Source organism: Diorhabda carinulata, chromosome 12, assembly GCF_026250575.1.
Source record: "Diorhabda carinulata isolate Delta chromosome 12, icDioCari1.1, whole genome shotgun sequence".
Classification (NCBI taxonomy): domain Eukaryota; kingdom Metazoa; phylum Arthropoda; class Insecta; order Coleoptera; family Chrysomelidae; genus Diorhabda; species Diorhabda carinulata.
This window is the reverse complement of record NC_079471.1, coordinates 5633385-5658784: the sequence shown is the minus strand read 5'-3', so window position 1 is coordinate 5658784 and position 25400 is coordinate 5633385. Positions and strand designations below refer to the sequence as shown.

General features: G+C 33.0%; 1 protein-coding gene across 2 annotated transcripts in view; it reads left to right on the top strand.

Annotated features, from left to right (window-relative positions):
- The window catches only part of LOC130900347 (uncharacterized), a 114912-nt gene that overhangs the window by 47051 nt on the left and 42461 nt on the right, over positions 1-25400 (top strand). For both annotated transcript variants that reach the window (XM_057810892.1, XM_057810891.1), the window contains 2 exons: positions 22355-22474; positions 23263-23482. In XM_057810892.1, coding sequence (XP_057666875.1) covers positions 22372-22474; positions 23263-23482 — 323 coding nt within the window. In that variant the 5' untranslated portion in view covers positions 22355-22371. The remainder of the gene's footprint in view (positions 1-22354; positions 22475-23262; positions 23483-25400) is intronic.

Sequence of the window (25400 nt, the reverse complement as noted above, 5' to 3'; positions counted from 1 at the left end):
CCGATCAGAGACAGATTCGTATCAAAAATATGAAATCGTAACAATAGTACTAAATTCATTATAAATAAAAACTAAAGCGATAGATAAAAACATTTTATATTTAATAAATAACCTCATAGTGTGTTAAAAGGGATTATCTTTTTACTTTGTATATTTTTCTTATCGATCGAAAAAACCATAAATGTGAAATGTGTTTTTTGCTGTTTTCTTGTTTGGAAGGCACGTTTAGACCTACTAATTCGTTATTATATTTTTCATTTTCGACAAAAATTACGACCTCTACATCCCGCTACCTTCCCCACTGTTCACGATACCGTCCCTTATTTCTTACTCAAGCCGGTATCACACGATGCTTCAACGTTGGTATGATTGGATGTATCGTTTGGTTGTAGTGCGCATGTCATTCGTGGCAATAAAAGGAAAGTCAGGTTTTTGACCAGAGTCAAAGGAGTATCCAACATTGGAACGAAGCTGGAACCAACACTTGTAGTACAACTACACACATGTCTTATTATCTTGCGCGAGATTGCTACGTATTTCATATGAAAACCAGTATTATTATGTCTTTTGTATGCTGTTCATCACTTTTTTGCCACGTTTTCATGACTTCAGGTAAGTTTAGGTGAAGTGTCAGCTTTCGTTCAATATTCAGCCAACGTTGGAAGGTGAATGTTGTTGCAAACATTGGACGCATCGTATAGTACCAGCTTTACACGAACTCAGGCGACACGTTTTTGAATCGAAAAGTAAATGATCTAATTTTCAATTAGAAGAGACCTAAAATCGAATCAATTTAACAAGAAAAACTTATAAAAGGGTCTAAGTCTAATAAAATATAATAATAACTGTAGAAATTCATATTTTTTTTCTTTTTCTATACGAAAACATCCAAGTATCACTTACTATTAATACTTATTTCAAGTAGACATTTTTCGGAAAAAACTCCTTCGATAAAACGATAACCCGTCCACGCCTGACTGATCGATACCTGACTCAGGAAATTCCAAGTCATCTTCTTAATGTCCATGCAAATAGCATACAATAAAATTAATCCTCTCCGATATACCTGACTTGGGAAAAACCAAAACCTTCTACCTGCTCTTTGTTCCATACTTACAGGAACCTAGGTGAGCCGTTTGGAATCAAACAAAAGATTAAACTACGTCCCGCTAGCTGAGTCTCTGAGAAAACGGTGTAGTTTCGCTGATACCTCGGCGTTCGAGATCTGATCGAATGAATTTCTCCTCGATTCCAAACGCCTCGCCTAGGTTCGTGTAAATATGGAACAAAGAACAGGTAGAAGGTTTTGGTTTTTCCCAAGTCAGGTATATCGGGAAGGTTTAATTTAATTATCGTTTTATTGAGGAAGTTTGTTCTGAGAAATGTCTACTTGTATTAGGTATTTTTTAAAGGTGGTCGCCACATTTATTATAACTACCAAATCAATGGAGTTACCATGAAAAAAGTGAATACTTTATTGTCCAAATCTCGTATATTAATAAGCATAGAAACAAAATCAATCCAAATTCGAAAAAAAAAATAAACTTTCACAACCGTTCAAATGACCCCGACCTTGACAATGGCATTAAAAAGATAAAACCTATCCAACAATTATTCTTAGTAAACCGATTTGCAAAGATTATGCAAATATTTATGCTGTTTTACAGCTTATCGAATATTAACCGCCAACGTAAATCTTATAAGGTTTATTACAATCTTACTGCTACCGCAATATTTTATTGTGAGTGAGTCATGGATGGAGGAAACTCCTAACCGTTATAATGTTGATATTAATTTAAAGCTTTATGACGTTACATTTAAAAAATCATTGATTTTACGTAAATCTCAACCGATAAAACACGGAATGGAGCAATAATGCGTTATACAAACTGCCTATTGTTCGTTTCTAATAACAAAGCATTAGAGAGAATCCAAAGATATTGAAATTGAAATACGCCGCCCCCACACGCGTCCACTTAGTAACCCTATCATCATCATTTCAGTCACCAGATACTCCCTGATGGGGAAAAGAACTTTACGAGTGTCAGTAAGTTGGAATTTCTGGAATCGTCGGTGATATTCATACTAAACAACGCACTTCACCAAACTCTACAATCACAATGTCTGAAGCGCGTTTCTATAACCAAGTTATCGTCTTCAGACACTGACCAGCTCATTTTCAGTCTCTGAAGACGATAACTTTAACTTCGATAAAATTAGAACAGGACCGGTATCGGCCATAGCTGATCGTGCCTGCTCACTCTGCCAAATCTTGGCTCCGTCACTGTATCTTTGACCTGGAGCCTTTCCCCACACAGGAAGTTTTATAAAGGGCACATTCTGAAGTGTACAATGACCAATAAAGGGGAGGTATTGTGAGGAGGATAATTTTCCATGCAAAATTTTATAAAATGGAAAATTTTCGGGAAAATTACTGTTTATAATTCTTTATAATCCACATGAATAAAATTATAGTGTGATTTGAAACATATAACAAGTCAGAAGGTATTTAGCAACATAAAAACTAAAAAAATGTTTCCAAATTCTGAATCTGTCCATGACTAGGAAAACAAAGACACAGAATCGTCACTTAGTAGCAGCAATTCTGATTTAGGTCACCCTTTGCTCTCCAGTTCTGAGAATGACTCAGAAAATTAGGACATGAACGCCATGGAATCTTGGTGTTTCCAAAAGGTGTTTGTAGAAAATAAAACTCGATCAAAATTATATTTGATTTTTTCCATAAATTCTTGAATGTATAAACTTTGGTTATTTGTTTTGATTTTCAACCCATTTTAATAGTAATTCAGCTTTTTCATGAAACATGTCGGCACTTCGGATATTCATAGATCAATTTAGAAAATAAAATACTTGAGTACCTAATTAAAAATTATCATATTGGACAGACATCATTTATGCTTATATGCATAAAATAGTTATTAAAGAATTATTTTATTTTAACTTTAACCAGATTTATACATGACTAAAGATTTATATATCACGATTTTTTTGCTTTGTCATTATCCAATTTTGCCTATTGTTTTTTTTTTATTTGTTAGAACAAGAAAACTCAAAAGGGCCTCATATCCATATTTGATTAAAATACTCCAGTTTTGTTTACTTGTAGCCTGTAGTGAACCAGAACTTAACTTTACAATACCTTATTAATTTAGTAATTTTCGGAAAATTTCCCAGAAAAATTTTTGTTCCAAAATTTTCCGGAAAATGCGTAACTCTAAATGAAGGTAATTTATTTATTACTTCTGGTTTGTTTGTTTTTTTTTCTATACTATTCACTCAACCTTTAAGACACACCTCGTATATTATGACGGATAAAGGAACTTCACTTATATCACTTTCAATAACTTCATTAGTATTATTTTCAATTATAATTATCATAGTAACAAAAATTGATAACTTTTTGTATCAAAATCTACGTTTTATTTTTAGGCGTGAAAAATACCCCTTATCGTAAAAAATTAAAAAATCTTCGATTTTAGCACGTATTTGAGTAAAATACAATTTAAATGAATTATTCACAGATCTGTTGATATTCTCAAACAAGTTTATGATTAATCGGACTCATGCAACCCCTCCAAAGACCCTCCTCTGAGGGTAGTTGAAAACTTTTTTTAAAAACACTTTTTATAATCCTGATTTTCATGAAAATTTTAATTCAAGCTCTACCTCCCCTCTTCTACGAAATCTTCACTGTGCCGAACCGGACTTTTATATTTTGGGGGGTGTAAACTGCCCCTTATTGGAAAAAAATTAAAAGTCTTAGATTTTATGCATGTTTTGAGTAAAATGAAGTGTAAATGTATTATTCGTAAATCTGTTGACATTCTCAAATACGTTTATGATCAATCACATTCATACAACCCCTCCAAATCATCCCCTAATCATAAGAAAAGTTAAAAAATAATCTTAATTACAATTTACAATTTATAATTATTCAAAAGTGTATTTATACTGAATTGAAATATTTCGTCAGAATTTTCAACAAGTGTTGCTTTTTCAAAAATTTCAAAGTTTCAAAATTTTGAAAAAAAAGCTGTTGATTTTTCGACAATAATTCGCACAATTTTCAAGCTAGAAACATTTAGGCTAGGTGATTCCAATTACTTCAACGTCATATCAATTAAAACTTTTTCCAACCCCCGGTTTCCAAAAGGGTGTTGCTCAAAGGGGTTGCATTAGCATAAACTTTGAACTATCGTTTCTCCTTCAATTTTTATGGTACATAGATTTAAAGAAGCTCAAAATTTTTGGCAGGAAAAACCCTACAATAAATATTTGAAACATTTTCTCATAACATGAATAGTTTTTGGTTTATTTAAGAAAAAGTAATTTTTTTTTTCAAGATTACGGAAATGCAGTAGTCAATTTAATCAATTATTTTTTCTAAAATAAGCATTCAAAACTGGTCAAATCACATGAATCATATCAAAGTTAATTGCAAGTGGATCACGATTAATTTCAATTAGGGTGGTAATGGCGAGGATAGAGTTTTTACATTTATTTCAAAAAAAACCTTATTTTTGTTATAAATCAGACAACTCTTATGCAGAAGACTTTTGAACAGTGTTCATTTTAAAAAAGTTGTTTGAGGTTAAACGTTTTTAATTTCGGGGTTCCCAAAAAATAGTAATCCTTGCACGAGCAATAACTCAGTTATTTTTGAATTTACAGAGGTCTTTAAAAAACGAATCTCTTCATTTTTTTATTAGTTACATTTTTGATAAAATGGAAACTTTTCAAGTTATTCATGAGAAACAGTAAAAAATATGAGTTTTTTCAAGGAAAAATAAGAAATTTCAATCGTTAATAACTCTAAAACTACCAACTTTAGAAAAAAACTTTGTGGAGTAAAAGATGCTTAAAATTATCATCCTACGAAATTATTTTGATGAAATAGATTTTCATTTCCAAGAAGGGGTGGCTTTCAGCACTAGGTGCCATTCGGCTCACGATACATTATGAAGAAGATTATAAATACTACCTTCATACCAATTTTCATGAGAATCGATCTTGATTATCAAAATTCCACGGGAAATCGACTGGTACCTGGCCTAATACTTTTGATACTTAAAAATATCTGGTGACGTTGGTTACAGATAAAGTATTTTTAATATTCATCAATTTATTTTTGTTTGTGATCGAAAAATAATAATTTCTGGAAATTTTATTTTTATTATCGTGTATCTCATTTTTCACATACCTAACACAGTAGTTCAAGGAAAATTATGTGTTATACAATAATGTAAAATGTCAGGGTCATGGGCGTGCTAACCAATGTCTTTTAAATATATTCGGATTCAATCCAGTGACGGAGATGACGAATTAATTCAGGGCGTGTGAGTTGCTTCTTCCAGATCCAAATGATTTAGACTACTTCAACATAAAATACAACGAAATAAACGACTAGATTTAAAGAATGTAGACGATATTAAAAATAATTCAACTTCTATCTCGAGAGACAATCCTAAGTTAGAAAAATACATGAAGAACAAGAAATTCAAGAAAGAAAACGACCAGAAGGCATAAGAAACCAAAAAATTGATGAAAAATAGAAGAAAAAAACAATAGGAAAGAACATATGCCAATAAAACAAGAAACTAGAGTTTGTGCAACTTACAAAAGAAAGTTAGTTCTGCATTATGTGTGAGGAAAAACATGAAGAACAGATCGTAAAGTCAAAAAGTCAAAAGTATTTCCAATGGATGCTCTTTAGTCAATATCCCCGCGCGTTCCTAACATCTAGGAGCACCATGACTACAATAGACTAAGACCTCGTTATAGAGACGTTAGCTGCAATGTTGGATGAACAATTGATTCGGCAATATTTGGTTCGAAAAATGTCTCCCATGGGTTCGAGGAAAGTGCTACCAGATATATCGGATAGGATTAGGTTGATTGCAGGTCGTTAGGAAAAGCCTCATATGTAGGAAAATTAGTTCAGGACGTGTGAGTCCTGAACTAGTGAAATAAACGATTCGATTTAAAAAATGTAGACGATATAAAAAACGTCTATCTCGAGAGACATTCGCAAGTTGAAAAAATACATAAAGAACAAGAAATTCAAGAAAGAAAATCGACCAGAAGGCATAAGGAACAAAAACCTGACGAAGAATAGAAAAGAATCTATGTGAATAAAACAAAAGACTGAAACTTGTGCAACTGACAAAAGACAGACAGAAAGTTGGTTCTGCATTATGTGCGAGGAAAAACATGAAGAACATATCTTAAAACATAAAAAGTATGCTTATCTAGGAGCAGCATAGTTTCGCTAGAGTCGATATTTGATTTTAAAACTTTCTCCCTGGGGCTCCTGTGGAAAGTACTACCAGGTATATCGGATACGATTAGGTAATTGCAGGTCGTTTGGAAATTTCAAAATTATAAAAAAAAGTAATTTGGAATTCTCAAAAGAAGGCAACTTGGAATTCCTTGTGTGAGGTGTCAGTTAGTCTAAAGATACATTAGCAAATGTTCTGAATATCGCACATAGTAATCTTAATCTGATCATACAGGAGTACTGGCATACAAGCTACAACTGCTGATACGGTATGATCTTCCGTTTGGGTACCATGTCACTCAGACAACAAGAGATTGGAATTAGCATATCCAACGATGGACCCAGAACCCACTGTTGGCGTAGCCAAAAGTGTTGCTATTACAGTGAAAGTGCAGGAATGGATTCTCGAACGAGATCGGCCTTTGGTAGTTTCAAAAAGGGCCTATCAGAAGGTCTAACAATACCTCAACATCTACAATTCAACTATGAACCTTCATTTAGCAGATAACATAAAGTGTCTTTTGGTGGTGGTTCTAAAATGTTTTGACAAGGAATTTGCTGTTATTCCTGTACAAAATTGGTACCAATACCAAGGGATAGATGCATGCCCAATATCATCATTCGTCATATTTATGTTCGGTTCCCAAATCCTGTCGGACGAACTCCAAAATTATCGATGAGGTCGACCCACTGCTGTTATATTAATGTTGAATGTTACTTCCTTACAGTTCCTTGTATTTACAGACGGGCGAGATAAAAATTCGAAGGTAGCATAACATAAAAATAAGCAAGGTCGCTAATTCTGACGTAAAAATAAATGAGTCTGTTGTCGTTGGAAGTAAACAAACTGCGAGACTGATAGTGCAAAATAATTGGTGAAATCGTCTGTATCTAATAAGAAATGTAATTAACCGAAATTTGGTAAACAATTATTAAAAATAACTAATGTCAACAAATTTTCCTATCATGTGATGATACAAAGCTTAATATTTGGTTAAAATCAGATGGCTTATCGATTAGTTTGTTGTCCTTCGGCTTTTTTTTTGGATAATTTTGCATAAAATGTTTATATAGTTTTTAGAAAACAATATTTTTTGTTAATAAATCACTACTTAGAAAGATCTTTATATTTTTTAAAGTAATTTATGTCTTATGGTTCAATTGCAATTTTCATTTATTACACCATTTACCTTATCAAGCTATGATGCGTACTAATCTATTGTTATTGTCCTATTTTTTTGAAGACAGTCGATAAACACAATCCTATGACTATCCCAAAAAACGGTGTTTATCAAAATATATTGATAAAGACCGAAATAGGTTGAAAAATAAAATTTTACCTGTTATTTTGAGCTGATTTCCTATCAAAAGGGACCTAAAATCAAGATAAATCAATACGAAATATATACATTTTAATTGTGGGAATGTGGCAAATCAAACACTAAAGTATACTATTTTGAATATATATTGTGGTGTATTGAGTTTTGTTTTTTATAATTTATTATCAGTTTCATGAGATTTAGAAATCGGTATGCAAATTGTGTGACCTAATATGGATTCTATTGATTCTCAATAGTTCATAAACTAGTTGATGCAGGTTGTAGATTTAATGAGAAAGAACATAAATGTTAGTTTTCAAGAGTTGTTAGTAATTTATGATTGCACAACTTAATGTCATAGAAAATTGTTTTTATCTTTAATGTCAAGGGCATAACAAAAATAATAATCATATGAATGCATGTTTCGCCAATATCATATCATTTTTTATTGCATTATATTGTAATTTATCGTGTATAGACTCATTCTAGAAACTGACAAATGGAACGTCTGCTGAAACTTTCCTACATTAGAGGGTGTTCCATCTCAGTATCAAAATGGATCTTATCGAAAAACGTGTAGTGATTAAATAGTTTAATTTAAATGAATTAAATATTAGGTGGATACTTTAGGGAAATCCGCAGTTTTATATGATGTAGTGAACAGGTGATACAGTGGAACACCTCTCTATTTACTTAGACAGCCTCATACGTCCATTTTTGAATAAATACCTTCTCTTCCTTACTCCGCTCTTCTATTTTGGAAGAGTTGCGTCCATTTTTGCTCAGAGCAACGCATTTACGGTCTTTCTTTTGTAGTCCCACAGTTTTCAGTGTCTAAATATCTTATGCCTTTTTATCCTAAGGTATTTCCTGCGAATTCCCACTTCTCCAATCGTCCTGCTTCCAAAACATCTCCAAACCGTCAGCGAGCCTGTGCCGTCTTTTACAATTAGGATTAGACATGGATCTAATATCCGTTTTCCTTTTGAATTGCACAAAAACACTTTGTTTAGACCCAAAAAATCCAAACTTTTACTCATCACTCCACGTCTCTCATTCTTCATTAGTGTAATTTTTTTCTTCTTTAGCCCATTGCAACCCTTTAATTTTATTTTGACATCTGCCACCCTTCCAGAAATGTCAGCTTCTCTAAATCTCGTTTTCACTATTGTAGAAGTACTCAGAGGCAGAGGTCCATTGATCAGAGCTACTACCTCTGAGTCCGTTCACTGATCAATAAAATACGTTTACCATTAGTAGCTGTGGTTCTTTAAGACCGCCCTGGACGTTTTCTATTGCCAAAGCTACTGGTGGATGTTTTTTTACGTTGTAGTCCACGGTACGTCGAGCTATTTTTAATTCGATAGCAAAAGTACAGTTACTTTTGCCTAGAGTATCAATGCTTACGATTAAATAACGTGTTTTAATCGATAGTTCCTTGGTTTTAACCATTTCAAAACTTACAAGTCTGATTTTGCTAGAACGGAAACAATTCGTAAACGAAAAATGTCTTGGTTCGAGAAGTATAAATCACAGTATTTTCTTGTGTCTCCTAGGACTAACTGGTACTAAACTACAATTATAAACACGGAGGAAATAATTCACATTTAAAGTATAATTAACAAATCAGCAAGTTGCAAGTTTTAACTTGTCGCACTCACCGACAAAAATATAAACATGCGCTCGTATAAAGTGAAAAAACAACAGACACTATTATTTTTTGTTTGTTAGACACTTCGCTAGACAATATGAAAGAGAAATATTAGAGTATTATTTTGAAATTTTATGAATGGATTATGGGGCGGGCAAAAACTTTTAATTTGTAGTGTATATGATAGTTTTCCGAATGATGCTTATGTCAATCTGATTAGTAATTACATTTCTTAACTTTGATTCTCTTAATGAATTGGCCTGAAAAAGTATATTCGGTTACTTCTTCTAGAGATGTTGCAATTCTTAGATGCTCCTGTTGAATTATTATAGTTTTTGTTTTCCTATAGTTCTTTGTGGTCCTATTTTTATTGCTTCTTTTATTAATTACTCAATTATAGATTGCAATTCTTGTCTGAATGAATGAATAGTCATATATGACATAAATCAGTAATTTGAAGAGGTTCAACTTGTTGTTTGGAGACCTATTAGAAATACTAGAAGAACTATGAGGAATATTTGTTAAACTTAATGGATGATACTGGAAAATCATAACGATTTCCTTGCGAATGTTTTATTGTGAATGGGCCAGGGGGATTATTGTATAGTTATTAAGAATAGATCTACTTTGATAACATACAAAAGGTTTCGAAATTCTTGCTGGTGCAATTTTAAATATATGACTACCAGGAGCAAAGTCAGAATATACAAGACCAGTAATGACATAGGCGATAGAGACCAGAGCAAAGAACACCATAACTAAGCGGCTTTTAAGAACTACTCACATTATTTGACCACAAGATAAATGATGAAATAAGGGAGATATGTGACATCCAGGATGTAGTGAGATGGTCTAGAAATCGGCGAAAAGGATGGACAGACCACATGGACAGAATGTCAGACGATAGGTTGACAAACGGAATACATCCCGACCAACAGGACAACCACCTACAAGATGGTATGAAAGCTGGTCTTCATCATCGCAGCTGCAGCTAGACAACCATTGATGCAAACACAGGACTAAGTTCTAACATACGATAAAAAAGAAATTTTAAAATAAAAAGGTTTCTGTTTCTGAGTTTATTTAGAATTTTGCGATTAAAACTTAATAAATGTAAGCTCCACGGATTTTTTGTTGCTTGCTACACTATTGGATCTATTTAATGGCCATTAATTTCACCTTTTGATAGAATTATCTGACGGATAAAATACTAATTTTCCGTTTATTAGCACCTGTTGAATAATAGTGTGAAAATGACGTGTATAAACCAGATTTACATTTGACTGATAATGACGATACATTTTTTATTTTTGGTTTGTTCTATTAATTGTTACCTAGGCTGGGGTTACTTAAGTCTAAACTATTTGGTAAAAGTTCAACTGTTCTGATTAATGTCTCATTTGGAAGTGGCGGCTATAAGTTTCTTGGCAGTTACTTATTTTTCCTACACTCAACTTATTTATAATTGTTTAGGTAGATATCGGATTTTTTATAGATTTCCTACATATTTTTCTGTTTGCTGTTTTGTTAATTTGTTTCCTGTTTAGTATTATTTACTTAATGATTTCTAATGTTTCCGCAACTTCTAATTCTATAGTTCATTTAAATTTAAGGTTAACAAAGGTGATTGAACCCAAATTTCTATAAAATAATTTATTCCATCAAAACTCTGTGAGATATTTGCATAGATATTGCTTCTCTCGTTTCATTTCAGTTCTTTGTTTATTAAAATAAAAATTAATTAAATTTGCAACCAATTATTTCAAAATAAAATGTACTGAGAACTATTTTAGAACTAAAAAAATACTATGTGGTACGGTTTTATAATTAGAGGTAAACAATACGCGGTGAGAGAAAAAACTACCATTCAAATGAAAATACACGGTTACACGATTATGAAGCTGAACAGCTCCGAAACGCTATAACAACCACTTAAGCTTTTTCTGTATTACTTAATCCTAAATCTTCACAAATACACGTACTAGGATTTTATGTGATTATATTGCTACGGGTTTCATGGAATCTACTAAAAAAATATAGTTTGTTGATAAATAAATTAGTCAGTAAAAACCATTGTCGGTCACCAAAACAACATATCTACGAGGATGGTCCGTGAAGTACCTACCCCAACAAAGAAAACACAAAAATTTTTGCGAAAAACGGTATTTACTTCTCAAAATATTCACCCTTTAGCTCCATACACTTTTACCAGCGATTAACTGCCAACATTACCTCTTCATTGTTTGGAAATATTTGGCCACCGAGTCTGGGAACAGAAAATAATCCTAGGAGGCTAAATCTGAAGAATAGGGTAGCAATTCAAATTTTATTTCATTAATTTTAGTCTGGTATATTGTCTAACACGATCTTCTTAGCCAAAAGCGTCCGTTTTTGCTTTATTTTTCCGCTCAAACGTTACAAAAAATTCACATAATACTCGCCATTGATCCTTTCTCAAGATAGTCAATGAAAATTATCCCAAGCGCATCACAACAAACTGACACCATGACCTTGCCTACAGATGAAACGGTCTTTGCCTTCTTTAGAGCCGATTCCTCCTATTCAGTCCATTGTTTTGATTGTTCTTTTGTTTAGGGTGTGAAATTATGGATCCACATTACATACAAGGATATGAAACGGCTTTATTTTTGTAAAATAATACTAAACAGTCGATGGAAACATCTTCACGACGCTGTTTTTCTTCTATTGTGAGCAAACGCGGCACCCATCTTGTGCATAGATAATACCGTGGTGCTTTCCAAGTAACTACCGCCATCTCTAGGTCAGGGCAGGGACCGTCCTCGTATACCACTCATGGAAATATAGAAGGGAACGTAGAGAGAAGGCTGATGTATGGTTAACATATGGTTAGATCTAACAGAGCGTATTAGTCTTGATCAAGTGTTCGTACAGATCATATTTTGTAGAAAGACATTTAACGTTGAGTTTTTGACTTAAAAAGAGTAATCTTCACCATTTCGAAACATGGAATAAACTTTTTCAACTGTGGAAAATTTTCCAGAAGCTTCACGTGATATTTGAAACATCAACTTCTTTCATAACTCGTAGATTTACAATAGACTGCTCGCTGGTCACTGCAACTAAACTGTTAAAATATATAACTTACACCTACTTACTGAATAGAGAATCCTACAATCGCATTTTGTTGAGAAGAGATTCCTGGAATTCAAACAAAATTTCTAACTTTAAATTGAAAACAATCCTATGTAACTTTTATTACACAGGGCTTTTGGCCTGTCCAAACCTTTCTCAATTGTTCTGTACAGTTTAGAGAAGACCGGTCAGATAGATTTATGAAAATGTTTTAGATTATTCTTTAATAATATTCAAAATAACCGTACTATGTTTTGCATTAGAAATTAGGTTTTATTACTCTCTCATTCATAAAAATAGACTTTAAGCCTGTCAAATTTCTGCAAGTATAAAATGTGATTTTGTAAAAAATTGGATGCTGGCGATTGATATCCAGCCCAGATATAAACTTGGCCTTTAATATTTTTAAATATTAACAAAACGATGTCTTTTAAATTTAATCTGTTTTTTTTATAAAACGCAATAAATCCTCTTATTTCACACCTGTTATATAGGAAAAGAAATTCTTGGCAAGTGAAGTGTTATAAACAATATTATCATTTAACATTGTTTAACTCAGCTGTTATTTAGGAATTATTTTGAAAATGTTGAATCACGTTGGTGCGATTCGTTTGAAAACAAGTTGTATAAATTGTATACGAATAATGTTTCGCATTTGGTCATTTTTTGGCACACTTACGTTTCTCGTTATTTGTATTGAGAAAAACGCATAAAGTATTTAAAGAAAAACTAGTTACGCCAACAGAAATCTATTGTATTCTTTTCGTTTCTAAAATAATTAGGAAATATATAATAAAAAAAGAAAAAAAAAAACCAATAATCAAGCTGGAATTTTGGACGCACGACAAACGAAAAATTAAAAATATTGTGAATTTATACCGACGTATTATCTTACTCACGAAATTTATTTGTACACTAAACACACCAACACTTATCACGAAACACTAATTTATTTAAAAACACCGTTTACTTTTCACTATTCCGATTCGTTCACTATGCTATCTAATTATATACTCACTACTAGGGCTGCTAGAGACTCGTTTATATACACTATCCAGGATGTTTGAAATTTCCAATTTTCCTTTAAAAAAATAAAAAGGCTTTTTTAGAAATTGTCCATATAAAAACAGTCGCAATATAATGTAAACATGTTATAAAAACAATACCATATAGAGACCTTCAAGGAAATGTAACTTTAGATTCAATTAACAAAATAGAACGGGACCGACATCACGGTCTATGACAGTGGAAGAGTTCGTAACAATATGTATCAATAAAACTAATTTACTAGCGAGTATAAATCGAACTGAGTGGGTCATTTTTCTTCTTAACAAGTTTTTGAATTGATTCATTGAAGACTACTTCATACAGATTAATCCAACTGTTTACACTCGAATTGCGTCGTGTACATTTCCCATTATGGATAAAAATCATTAACAAATAAGAAAAGGAATTAACTATTACAATATCGATATAAATTACAACAAGAATTTTATTTTCAGTTAATTTTTTTTCTTGGTTTTATGCATATGTGTGTATTCGAAGAAAACTTGGCCGTATTGATATTTGACACTAAAGTATGTAACTGTAATTAAAATATAGAAAATTTCAAAGGTAAGATGTTGTTTTTCTGCTATTTCAAGTTTCCTTTTTGAAAAAAAGCCTTTTAGCAAACACACAAGAAGAAAAAAGGGAGACCTATGAGAAGCTGGACAAAATAAATAAAAACGGCACGGGAATAATAAGGAATAAGATGATATGAAATAAAAAAATACAGGATAGGAAGAAAATGGAAACTAATTGATCACTTAACTTCAACGAAACCAAAGTTTCTAAACGAGAAGTAACGTCATTATCAAATACGAGAAGAAATAGTTATATCTTTGTATATCAGTATCTTTGTATGTCAGTACAGAGACTCTAATTTGAGTTTTTTCGTACTTATTCCATATGCCTTTCATCAATCAACATTCTGAATAGGTTCATAATCAATAATGCGCATTAAAGCGATTCTAAAATGGTTACCTACTGATTCGGAATTGATTTTTAATTTGACAAAGCTAATATGAATGATAATTTCAGTTTTCACTTTTAAGACACATTTTATTATAAAATAAAATCACATTTTCATTCTCGTGGTTGGGGATTTTTGTTTTAAAATATCTACAATCAATTTAGTCTACTTTTCTTTTCTACTATTTTTTCAAATCATTCCTTAATTGTTAGGTTTTTGGTTTATTAATATGTATGTTATGTAACTTATATAACAACCGACAAGGATGTTGTTGAATAAATAAAAAAAAACATAAATAAGATATCTAATTTATGCGTGGATATTTCTTTTACAAGTGGAAATGCAAATCCGCTTAGGTCACGATTCTGATAAATTTTTCATTTGTGTTCTTTAACCCACACTGTATAACTGAAAAAACGATAAAAAGTGAGTTGAATTATAACAAATTCGACATTTTTGATACAAATTTATGTACAGAATCTCGAATTTCATTACGTTACTGCTTTATCAGCGTTTCCTTTGTGGTCCTCCGCCGTGTGAGAAAAAAAATTCTGTTTTCGTTGCACATTTTACGAACGCCGGTTTCAACAATCATGTATTTATTAATGAAAAGTTTTTTCTAAAACGAGACGATGTCTTTTATCAAAATACATATAAATAACTTTCTAAAAATTATTCTACACCTGCAGTGCAGTGCAGGAAATTCTTGGCAAGTGAAATAAATAACATTTACTGGACTGTTGCTACCTTCGTAGTATTTTAATAATGTTGAATCATGCTTAGCCGATTTTATCGAACAATATTTAGACGTATTATAAATTGTATGTTGTGATTGTTGGCAAACTTGCAAAGTATACTTTTCTGGTTATTATTATTTTCAAAATTCATGAATTTACTGATGTATGTAATATAAATTAACCAATTCAATTACTCACTCGTGTTTTGTTCTAGAATATTTGTGATCTATTCAAACATGATCCAGTAAACATCACTTTTAAAAATGTGTCTGCTTTATTAAGAAAACTAATTCTACGTTCAGAATTTTTCAATCTCTTATCCAATATAAACTATCAGGTAATTAATATGCAATTACATGTAATTTCATTGCGCATTCTATTTGAAAAATTATCAATTTGCTTCGTTATTATCACCTGCCGAACATCTAACTAAAGTACATCGAATCAATACCTTTAATCTAGGTTATAGACGGGCTGCGTGAAGATTTTTATTCAGGAATTAAATTCAATCAGATGCGGAAGAGCAATACTAATTTTGACAGCAATATCTTACCTATTTATACACCCTTACCATATATAAAATTAGTTACGCCTAAAGTTTCCGGACTCTTCAAATAATTTGAAAGTAGCTTACAAACAAAATTTTGCCCAGCATAGTTTATGAAATTCCTTGTTTAAATTATGACAAAAAATACATTTATTAATTTAAGAGGTCAACCACCAATCAGATAATTTCTCCTAAAGTGACAGCAAATTATATCCAGACAGATGCTCCATTGCCTTTCACGTTTTCTATAAAGGTCATTCTATGGATTATGAATCTGCCAAAGTTTTGACAACCTTACTTTAACTCCTATAAAAATTAAGCTTCATTCATAACGTCCTAACTTAATCTAACTTATATAAATGTAATTCATAATTTAATCAATGAATATTTAATGACCTAGCCTGATCTAATCTATAAAATTTTAATGTCATTCATAATCTAACCAATGGAAAACAATAACCATTTGAATAGGAACCAGAATCAATAAGTTCAATATTTATGTCAAGCGTCAATTCGAATATTGATTTTCGAATACTACTTATGTGTTTGATAATTTTTTTAGAAGAAAGAACATTATACTTTGACCTTAATTTCAGTCTCAGGTAATGGATACATAAGTACTAGAAAGCTCGGAATACATATTGAGAAAAACACACTTCGGTGTTTTATTTGTCGCAATCCTGAAACTAAAATGTTCATAAACTAGTCAGGATTTGGCTCGACTTCGAAAACCGGATGATTGAGCGCTTTCCAACGTTTACTAACATCTTGTTTTTGGATGAAACTCATTTTCATTTTGATGGACACAAGAATGAGCAAAATTGCCGCTTCAGGAGTGTAACCAAACCAAAACACAAACATCAGAAATTCCTATATTCGCTAAAAGATGGTATGTGATGTCGGCGCGAGGAATTATAGGCATTTACTTGTTAGACGATGTCTTCGTGCCTGAACTGCGAAACTTTAAGGGTTAAAACAAAAGAACATGGTTCCAACAAGACGGAGCAGTTTCACACACGCTCAATTGATCTCTGCCACGAGATCGTGAAATTTTTCCTAGAAAATGATCTCCAGGTGAGGTAACATAAGTTGGCCTTCACGTAGTCCCGATTCAACATCTATGGACTTTTTCCTGTAGGGTATATCAAATATAAAGTTTAAGTAAGGAAATTTTAATGCGAGAGGTACGGAATTTATGTCTGCACTGGATAAAATTAACTAAAAGGGATGTTTCTGATGAATATTTTCATATTTCTCAAAGTTTACTGTTTTCTAGTACAGTGTATCTACAATCTAAATTACAAAAATCTTATTGGAAAAATGCAGTTCGAAAACCCGGGTTAGATAATGGCCGTTAGAAGACGATTCTATGACAAAAATAGTAAAATTCATGCATGAGATCCGAAAAATCTTTCACTGTGGCTTTTTTGTTATATATAAATAAGAAAAAAAATTAATAAACTTATTTTAAACAGTCTAAAGCCGATTCTACACGACGTTGACGCCAACATTCGCGTTCCAACGTTGGAAGGAAGGCTGGATGCAGTATTGCAAGTACACGATGCGTTCAACAGTTGCACCAACAGTTCGCTGAACATTGGACGAAGCATGGACCTTATCTAAACTTACCTAAAGAAATGAAAACATGACAACGTTAGAAACATTGTGGGCATCGTATGGTACCGGCTTTAGAATTATATTTACCTATTTCTATCCACGTGTACTATCAATTTACCGTAAAGTATTTTTGAAATTAATAATTATTATGCATTGATTATATATTTATCTTGCGAAATTGTTAGCAAATATTAGTAAACAGTTAGTTTGTCATATTTCAAATATAAGATATTGAAATTTATTTTAAATTCTTTAAATTCCGATGAACTTTTCTCGGTAACAATTTATGAATTTATTATTTGTCTGGAAACAATTTTAATTGTGCGTAAATATGTAAATTTTTTCTACAATCATTAATTTAATAATATTCATTAAAACCAAAGTTTCCGAGATCATCCTGTATTTGATAAATTTGTAAACATGTTTTCATTAATTTATGAACTATAATATTTTAAAATTTGTTATCTCCGTTTGAAATGATCTAAAATAAAATTTCATTTATTTAAGAAACGACCTTGACTGTTTTATAAAATAATTTAATGGTTGATTCCATTCATGCAATCTTTCGAATGGCAATTTCAAACATTTTTGGTGAATGCGTATTTTCCTATCTCACAACCATAGACCAGTCGAGTTTTGAATTATTTCGAAATATATTTCCGTTCAGTTTTGAAAAAAATGTCTCGTTAAACTGAAAGAATAAAAAAACAAAATAAAATTGAATTTGAAATAATGAAAAAACCACATAATTCTAGTCAAGTGATAGAGACTATTGATTGAGTGTTGTTAAGAACGGTTTGGAGGGTCGCTGGCAGCCCTTAGCATATAGGTTATGGGGCTTTGGGATTTAAAATGATGATGACATGACAGCTTTCAGCGACTCACACACTTGGTATTTCAAGAAAACTAAATCCAAGCTTGCTCAAAACAGAGAGCTGTACGGCGAGATCGAAATCGCTTACTCATAGGCTGCTTGCAAAAATACGTATCTCTTGATGGTTCCTTAATAAATCTGTAAGCGATTTAGACATCGACGTACAGCTCTCTGTATTAACCAAGCTGTCAGTAACTTTGCATGTAGTTTGCTTGAACTACTGAACTGTTTAATTTGTCAGCTGCATTTTCAACCCCAATCCCTTATATATTCAGGGCTATCAGCAATCCTCCAAACCATTCCTAATACTATCAAACTATCAAATTTACCTAGTATATCTGTATTTATTAATTCTTTCAATTTTTTTGATAAAATAACTGTTTGTCATTACTTACAATCAGCACAATACCAATTTTATTATTACTTATTAACTTACTTATGTCTCTATCCTTATGGATGTAAGACGTGGGGCTGAGTTTTTTTTTTTTTTCATTGAGTCTTTCTTCCAAATTTCTTTCCTTTTCTTTCGGTGTTTTGTTTGTGGTCCAATTTCTTGTTATGAAGAAACATATGCTATAAGATGTAATCAACGAATCGCCTCCAATTGCTCCAATAAGCAGAGGGATGCTTCAGAGTCTTAAAAAACAACCCTATCGCAACTATAAAAATTTTCTCACAACAAAATATTGATCAGTCGTTCGTGATAAAGTTTTTAAAAAATCTGCACCCATACAAAGAGCTCTCGGGAGATAATCCGTGCAAAAGGCATTGTGATAAAAATCCAATTTTTCTTAATAATGTAGTATTTTCAGACAAGGCAACGTTTTGTTTAAATAGCATGGTAAATCGATACAATTGTCGTTACTGGTCTCGGGAACATCCCCAATGGACTCGTACAAAACACCCAGCACCCCCATAAATTACTTTTTGGTTAGGTATCTTTTGAGGAACATTTAATGGTTCTTATTTCTTTCGTGAGAATTCAACACCTGAGTGCTATTTGGAACATCTTAGTATGGCAGTGCTTCCGGATGTAATAGCAGCATTTCCCGATTCAAATAATAAGGAATACTTTCTCCAGTATTTGGTTCCAACAAGATTGTGCACCACCACATTATGCGTTTAATGTTTGACGGTTTCTGGATAACCAGTTTGTAGGAAGATGGATTGGAAGACGTGGATCAGTCACCTTGATCTTTTTCTGTGGGGACCACACCTACATGTTTATAGATTTTAGATAGGCTCAAGATGACGTTTGACAATTAAGACAGCAAAGCAGCCTAACCTTCTAACGTTCTATTTGTGCCAAAATTCTCCTATGTACAGTTTATTTCCTAAAAAGTATTCCATGATGGAATAACTCATTATTTGAATAAAAAAAATGTTGTGCAGAGCTTCCAGAATCTTAAAAACGTAACCAAGAGTATGAAACATAATTAATTGCATCCTAATGATGCTGTCAGTCGGTAGAGTGAATAATTGTTTCGCCATAAATTTAATAAACCCCTTGTTTATACAACTAATTACTCCACAACAGCATCTGGGATATTAAAATGCAAATAAGAAGCGTGCGGGACTTTCCACTAGGCACGGAATTGATATTTTATCTTGCAGCTTGATAAACAACACAACGATAGAAGCTGTTATATTGTCAATAATATTACTCCAAATGATTATAACGAAACTAATTAATTTTAACTAAATACAAATACAGACCGACAATAACAAGAGTTTACATATTAAACATTTTTAATCATTTTTTTCAAATAAACCAGATATAACACGGTGTTTCTGGACATATTTTTAACAATTCGTTTCATTATTTTGGGGCAAAGCTGGCCAAGGCTTGGTGCAATTATGTGGAACGCGGAGTCAAGGTTGTAAGGCAGGCTTCGTAGACATTTCGAGTGATAACGATGAGGAAGGACTGGATCATACCCCACATTAAACAGCCAAGGATGGGTTACACAGTCTTGGATAATCACTAGCGCGGCCAAGGCTGGGTTAGCTATTCTTTATCCAAGCTTGGAGGATCATTGGCTTGGCCAAGGGCGGGTTAAGAATCCTAGTCTATTCATGGTCTAATTCAGATACGTCGAAGCTGGGTGTCCCAGTAGTGGCATAAACTTTGGCCTTTTTGTTTGTTTCCTCAACCCAACCACTCATGGTACTGCGACGTCATACGATTTCTTCGTATATAACCAAATAGAATGTTATTTGATCGTAAAAAGCCTTGCATCCATTTGACAGCGGATAGACAAGTCTGCTTTTATCCATTTATCATTAAACAGGACAAGGTGTGTTTGTGGAAGGTAAATAATGATCCATATCACGATAGAAATATACGCGAGCCATGGACAATTAAATTGAAACATTTTTTCACAATTTAAGAACTTCCTAGAAAATATAACTAGGAAGGAAGGAAATGATGATATTTATAAACTTTCAATAATTTCAATCTTCTGACGTTATTAAAATCGAAGATGCACTAAAATGGATCTCTTTGTCATGTCTGGTGACGCTGTTTATCAATCTATACGAGACCAAAAGACATTTAACTAACATTCAACGCAGTCAAACATCTAAATAGGACTTTCTAAATTGTGTTATGACCCACTTTATTGGGCCCAAGCGTTAATAATGACCTCTTCTAAGATGTACCAAATAACTATCATTGGTGAAGGATTCTAATCTAATTACCCCTTCCACTAACGTAAAAAGGACACGGACGTATTAGACCAAAGTTATAAATGGAACGCACATTTTATGGTTTGAAAATATGAATGGTAGAGAGCTGGAGAATTATCTTTTAAAGGAGAAACGCTGAAAACATGTCCAGCTATATACGACAGTAAATAACAGTTCGAAAACTTTCCACAATGGCGCTGGTGAAGACAAAGGGTATGGTATAAATTTAGATGAAATGAAGTATGTCGAGATAGAAAATATAACTCAAAGAATGTGCTCCTAGAGTGATTTTATTTCGTATTTTGTCTGTAATAATATTTGGCGCTTCCTTTAAAATTTGGAATGAATACCGTAAGGGAGTAAAATTTGTGGTAGTGCTGTTGCCCTAAATTTTGACTGTAATATAAAAAAGTGACTCTTTTTGTAGCCAACGCAGTGTGCAATGATACAGAGAGTAAATAGGGAAATGAACTATAAAGTAGGAATCTAATTCAGTTATCTACATAAAAGATCCACCGATAACTGGATCGGATTAAGCTAGGGGCTTGGGGGGGCTATAGTCCCGTGCCTGAGATGCAAAAGGGCCCCATCATTTGAAAAACATTCTGTATTTTTTCATGCGTTGATACCGATCTAACGTGTTGATATTATTTTTTTAATTTTTCCGGGTTTCCGAATTCCTTAAGCGGGCCTCGTCATTATTTTAGCCCCGCGCCTTATAAATCTTAATCCGACCCTGACCGATGAACACTACCGTCCATCTTATCGTAGAGAGCCATTTTGAGCTTATTAAGAAAGGAATAATGGAAAGTGAAGTCTTACTCAATGAATAATTTTCAGCAGTGGCGGCGCCATGCATGTGCGAGCTGTGCGATCGCACAGGGCACCGCGTCTCCCGGGGCGCCGCAGGGCTATCAAGCTGTGAAGGTTTTATCTAATATTTCCCCTATTCTGAGGATCTGAGATTATTTTAATTTTATACTTAAAAATAAATATGTATATAAATATTTTCTACACGGTTTTAATGTTTTAAAGTCTGGGTCCCGCAAGTATTGAAGTATGGAATCAAACTTTTTAAATCGCGAAACTGCTATGTTACTGCTATTTTCCGGGGAAGGGCCCCCCCTAACTCACCTTGCACAGGGCCCCGCGCCGCTATCGCCGCCACTGATTTTCAGTAATCAGAAAAATCATTTAGTTAGTTTAAAAATGTCATAGATAGCAAGCACCACATCATTTTATAATAGTGACATTTTCTCATCGGAAATAAATTTTATTCTTATGCTAAGAAATATTTTTCCCTCTTTAGTTTTATTATTGTAAAAAGCGTTTGTTTTTTTTTTAACTATTTATTCATAGTTGTATTTATTCGTTTATTGACATGATTTTTTATGTTTAATATCTCGAGAAGTACTTGTTTGTTTGATTGATGATATTTCTGCTATTTTTTCGGAGTTCTTTGGATATTTACAATATTCTTTTTGTTTTGTTTCAGGTTTTCAAGTGTTAAAAATGTATCATCGACAGCTTTTCTCCTTTTTATCTATTTCGTTTCTATGTTCGACGTTAACGTTTGCCGACATCGACCTTAGTGGAAAATGTTTAGATATACCAGGTAAGTTTATACAGAATAATTTATTAATAATCAAATGGAAATAAGTTTCTTTAATCTTGAGAGTATTTTATGTAAAAATCAAAAACTATTTGTATCCAGTATATTATTTGATGTATACGTTTTATTCGTGGCGGGAAATTTAGTATTTGATGATTCTCTGGCTGCAACCAGAGGCCCGCGTTTGATTTTGCGCCACCTTAGGGCCCTATCACACTACGGTGGCTAGCGGCGTGGCAGAAAATAAGCCGCGGACACGAAGGCTTCTCAACTAAACGATGACTGGCCACCCCGGGCGTGGTTGCTCCGCGCTGTGGAAGTGCACTGCTTAAACTTTGGTTACGAGGATTGCTACTTAAGTTAAGCAAATATTTATAATTGGATATGGACTCAACAGTATGCCAAATGTTGGCAGTGATTTGTGTTTACTTATGTAATCACTAGTGTAAAATTTAATTCCTACTAAAATGGGTGACGTTACTGGTAGTGGAAACGCCTAAGTTAATGTAATAAATAACTATCAAAGGTCGTTGTTCACAAAGTAAACACAGAAGATTTAATTTATGCAGTGGAAAAGAACCTTGCTCTTTGGGACTGTACTAAAGAAGAGTGTTTTAATAAAACATCGCCACAACTAGCAAATTGAACACGTTGTGAAGCATCCACGCGTTAAGCTAGGAGATCGGCGTAGTCAAAAAGGTTCCTTAGTTTTAAAAGTTTCTCGAGAATGCCATAATTTCACATGTTTGGTTATTCTGCATATTATAACAAACATTTTTCTCTTATTTCAGAAGTAACTCCAAAAAGATTTTTCGTAACAGGAGGAAAATCATTGGACATCAATTTGGAAACATCAACTCGACCAACCCATCTGTTGGCTACACATATATTTTATATTTTTGCTACAGAAGTTTTGGGATATCCAAGGGTTACCATGACAGTAATGGAAGATTATTTTAATATAGAAGTCATAATGGAGAGACTATCAAGTTATTCTGCCACTAATCATGGGTACGTTTCTAATTACGTACGTTTTTAATTTCGCCTTGAAAATTCATTGAAAATATTTACAATAATGAAAGAAATCGCATATTTTGTGATTCTTAGGAATTCTTAATTGTTTCATACTCGTCAAGCACAACGAAAGTACACGCATTGTATTTCCTGCTATTTGCTTGCGAACACCGTCGCGGATGGCTTGTTGTCTAGTGGTTAATCGTAAAAATTTTAGCTATGTAGCCTTTGTATAAATTAAAAAAAATATTATTCTTAATGAAAATATTAGATTCACTTTTTCTTTCATTGTTTTATTCCATTTTATCTGAGAAATAATTAGTTTCATTATACAACAATGTCCATTCATATTTTGATGAATAACCGAAAAAAAATAGAGGAAAAAAACGCGCTAAAAACGTTTTTGATAAAGACTTGAAGAAAAGTTGAAAATTATTTAAAAAAAAAAACTAATTTTAAAACAGAAGAGACCTAAAATCAAGAACATTTAGATGCATTAACTTTTTTATCTTGACACAATTCATTTTTCAGAATGATTTAAATAATAAATGCTGACGATGCCAAAGTTGAAAAAGATATTCTGATCAAATTTGATGAAAAAAAAGTATTTCAGGTATTTCAACTCAATTTTCCATTCACTTGTAAGCATGGACTGGACAACTTTAAACGAATCACTTTTTATGGCTCCAGGGGACTCGTGGCGTGTCCTCGAAGCGGGTTTTTGGTTTCGAAAAGTGGAAAACGTCACAGGGAACCAAATCTGAATGACCAAAAAAATCAGTCACTAGAATTTGACAAAGCATTATCGTGGTAAAAAGTCATGAATTTTCTATTTACAACTCTGGTCGTTATGCTCCACGTAGACACAACAAAACTACCAAGGAGTACTTCTTATTAACTTGTTTGATCCTTCGGAGAGAAATTCATGGTGAACCACACCACAGTAATAGGAGAAAACGACGACCGTCGCCTTGGTTTTCGACCGACGTGGTTTTATCGTTTTCGGCTCATTTTTGGAGCGACATTTGATGAATGTAAGATCTATTTTGCTAAGCGTATTTTGTGCGTCCTCCACTTGTACCCAGAACGTTAATTAAAATTTGGTTAGTCGATCCATAAGAGATGTTCATCTCTTAGATGCCGTTACGATGATTTTCCACTACCGTTTCTTCAACTTTTTTACGTTATCGTCGTTAACAGATGTTAATGCTCGAAATTTGCTTAGACCAGACCAAGTATGTATATTTGTTAGCGATAGTCATGTAAATAAAGTTTAAATAATATTCCGAACAACTTTTCGGAAACTATGATCGGGTTAATTCGATCATGATCTAAATGTTGCTCCGGAATTAACCCGGATAACGTTCGTTTTTCTTCTTCTTCTTCTTCTTCTTCTTGCGTTAGGATTAGGTCCTGTATTTTCATCAAGGGTTTGCCAGGAGTAGTTGGGATGCTGAGGAGCAGCTTTCATTCCACCTTATAGGTGGTCGTCCAGGAGGTCGAGTTGTGTCTGGTTTCTTTTCCTTTGCAATTTTTGCTAACCGTTCATTTGGCATTCTGTCAACGTGGTCTCTCCATTCTCTTCTGCGACTCCTTGCCCATCTTACTACATCCTGAATATCGCACATGTCCCTTATTTCTTCATTTCTTCCGATCGAGTAACGTATGTCCTCTTATTGATCTCAGAGTCCGCATTTCTGTTGTTCTTAGGAGCCGTTTAGTGGTTGTGTTCTCTTATCTTCGTCTTCCGAGATGATTACTGCGTCATCAGCATAGCATATTATTTTTATCTCTTTGTCTCCCATTCGGTATCTTCTCCCGGCTTGCTTTACTTCGTTGATGATTTCGTCAATTATAATATTGAACAGGATTGGGCTTAGGCTATCCCCTTGTCTGATACCAGTTGCCACAGCTA